This window comes from Colletotrichum abscissum (assembly GCF_030869225.1).
Source record: "Colletotrichum abscissum strain IMI 504890 chromosome Unknown Scaffold_384.1, whole genome shotgun sequence".
Taxonomy (NCBI): Eukaryota; Fungi; Ascomycota; class Sordariomycetes; order Glomerellales; family Glomerellaceae; genus Colletotrichum; species Colletotrichum abscissum.
In genome coordinates, this window is record NW_026850303.1 from 1 (window position 1) to 1,610 (window position 1,610).

General features: G+C 54.8%; 2 protein-coding genes across 2 annotated transcripts; one reads left to right on the top strand and one right to left on the bottom strand.

Moving 5' to 3' along the window:
- Positions 1-568: 568 nt before the first annotated feature.
- CABS01_17147 (uncharacterized protein) lies at positions 569-908 on the bottom strand (the record flags this gene model as incomplete). Its single annotated transcript, XM_060550474.1, has 2 exons — positions 569-647; positions 703-908. 2 exons carry the CDS (start codon positions 906-908, stop codon positions 569-571), a joined length of 285 nt encoding a protein of 94 aa, XP_060396339.1.
- Positions 909-1,206: 298 nt separating this feature from the next.
- Positions 1,207-1,608, top strand: CABS01_17148 (uncharacterized protein; the record flags this gene model as incomplete). The annotated part of the gene is made up of 1 exon (XM_060550475.1): positions 1,207-1,608. One exon carries the CDS (start codon positions 1,207-1,209, stop codon positions 1,606-1,608), a length of 402 nt encoding a protein of 133 aa, XP_060396340.1.
- Between the last annotated feature and the right edge of the window lie 2 nt (positions 1,609-1,610).

Consider the following 1,610-nt stretch of genomic DNA (forward strand, 5'->3'; position numbering starts at 1 on the left):
CGCAGACGGGCCAAAATACAGCGGTTTTGTCAATGCTGTCACACGACTTGCCAGCCGAGCAGAAAATAGACGAGCGACAGTATGGTGAGGCAGACGTGTCCCTCGTTGCTGTGACCGAGACGATAGCAACGGTGCTCGATCTTGTGTACGTACTATATGCTGAAGAGTACGGCTGTCCTGGCGAAGATGGACCCCGAATTCTTGGCTGGCGAGAGATCTGGAAGCGTTGCAAGATTGATTGATTTGCGAACGACTGGCCCCTCAGCTTTCGTCTTGGACGTTCCTTCTCGCGGCCCTATGGATTTTCTCTAGCAACTTCTTGCGTATGTCGTCCTGACTCAAGCCTTGTAACTCCGGACAGAAAGATATCTCCTCGTGTTTAATGAAGCCACCGTCGTCCTGTGCCGAGCAGGACCAGTAACGCAGCTGCCCGCTTGTATTGAGGCATCCATACGCAGCTTGCCGCTGGGTGCCCGAAGACCCTAGCCAGCCGACTTCTGCGTACCGTCGACGCGTAAGCCTTCCAGTCGGTACTATTGGGAGTGGTTTTCGTTTCGCTCTGTGCTTTTTAGGCGGTTGTCGTGAGGATCGCTTTCTGTCGTGCGGCCGCAGTCGGGGACGTTGGTGCAGTTCGGGCCGAGCTGCTGCTTTCGGGACTATGAACTTGTCGGCGCATGTTCGCTATGCCCACACAAGACGTACCTGGTCTTGTATATAGGAAGATCACGTCGTTGCCGGAGTCGTGGCCCAGTGGTAGTGTCCTCGTCGTTGCGGATGCCGCGGCTTTTGGTAATGCGTTTGTGGTAGATGGTGATGTGCTCCACACTGGGCCTCGAGCCTAGACATATAACATCATCGTGGTGATTCTCATCCAAGCTCAACGCCGTCGTCCTTGTTGCCGATGCCATTTCCATCGACTAGGTGTCTATGGTCTGTGGTCTGTGATACATGCTGATATGAGGCTGCACGAGGGTCGCCACTCCAAAGGCTGGTGTATTCGACGGGAGGTTGGAGAAGCTCGGACCACGTCAGCCAAACACCAATCAAGGCAGGCAGGATTCGGTCTCCCTACCTCCATGCTGTCTGCCGGTCTGAGAAACACTCCAGTTCACGCTGTTTCTGGGCACACGATTACTCATAGGGCATCCATGGAATTGGCCCAAAGTCAACGGCTACCTTGCTTGAAAGGCTGAGCAAAGGATCAGCATGCCAGCCATCATCAGGAAAGAGCATGTTAAACGAAACAGCGTGACGGAGTGCTATATTCGCAATGCACCGACGAAGCGCAGCGGCATGGATTCGCCTGCAATGATGCTGCGTTTAAAGATAAGCCTCAGCCCAAAATTGTTCTTCTTTGCTACACTACGCATATCAATCCAGAGGAAGCGTCATACGCCCTTGCCTTTCTACCAAGCGCACGCCCTACCGCTTCAACCTCGGCTGCTTGCGGCTTGCGCCCTTGTCTTCGTCGTCGTCGTCATCCCGTCGCCGTTTCTTGCGATGATCGGAGGTGCCGAAGCACTGCTCGAGCTTTTGGCTCCGCACCAGCTGCTGCACGGTAAACGGCGAGCCACTGATGTCGTGTCCCTCGTCGGCGGTTTCCCATAGGC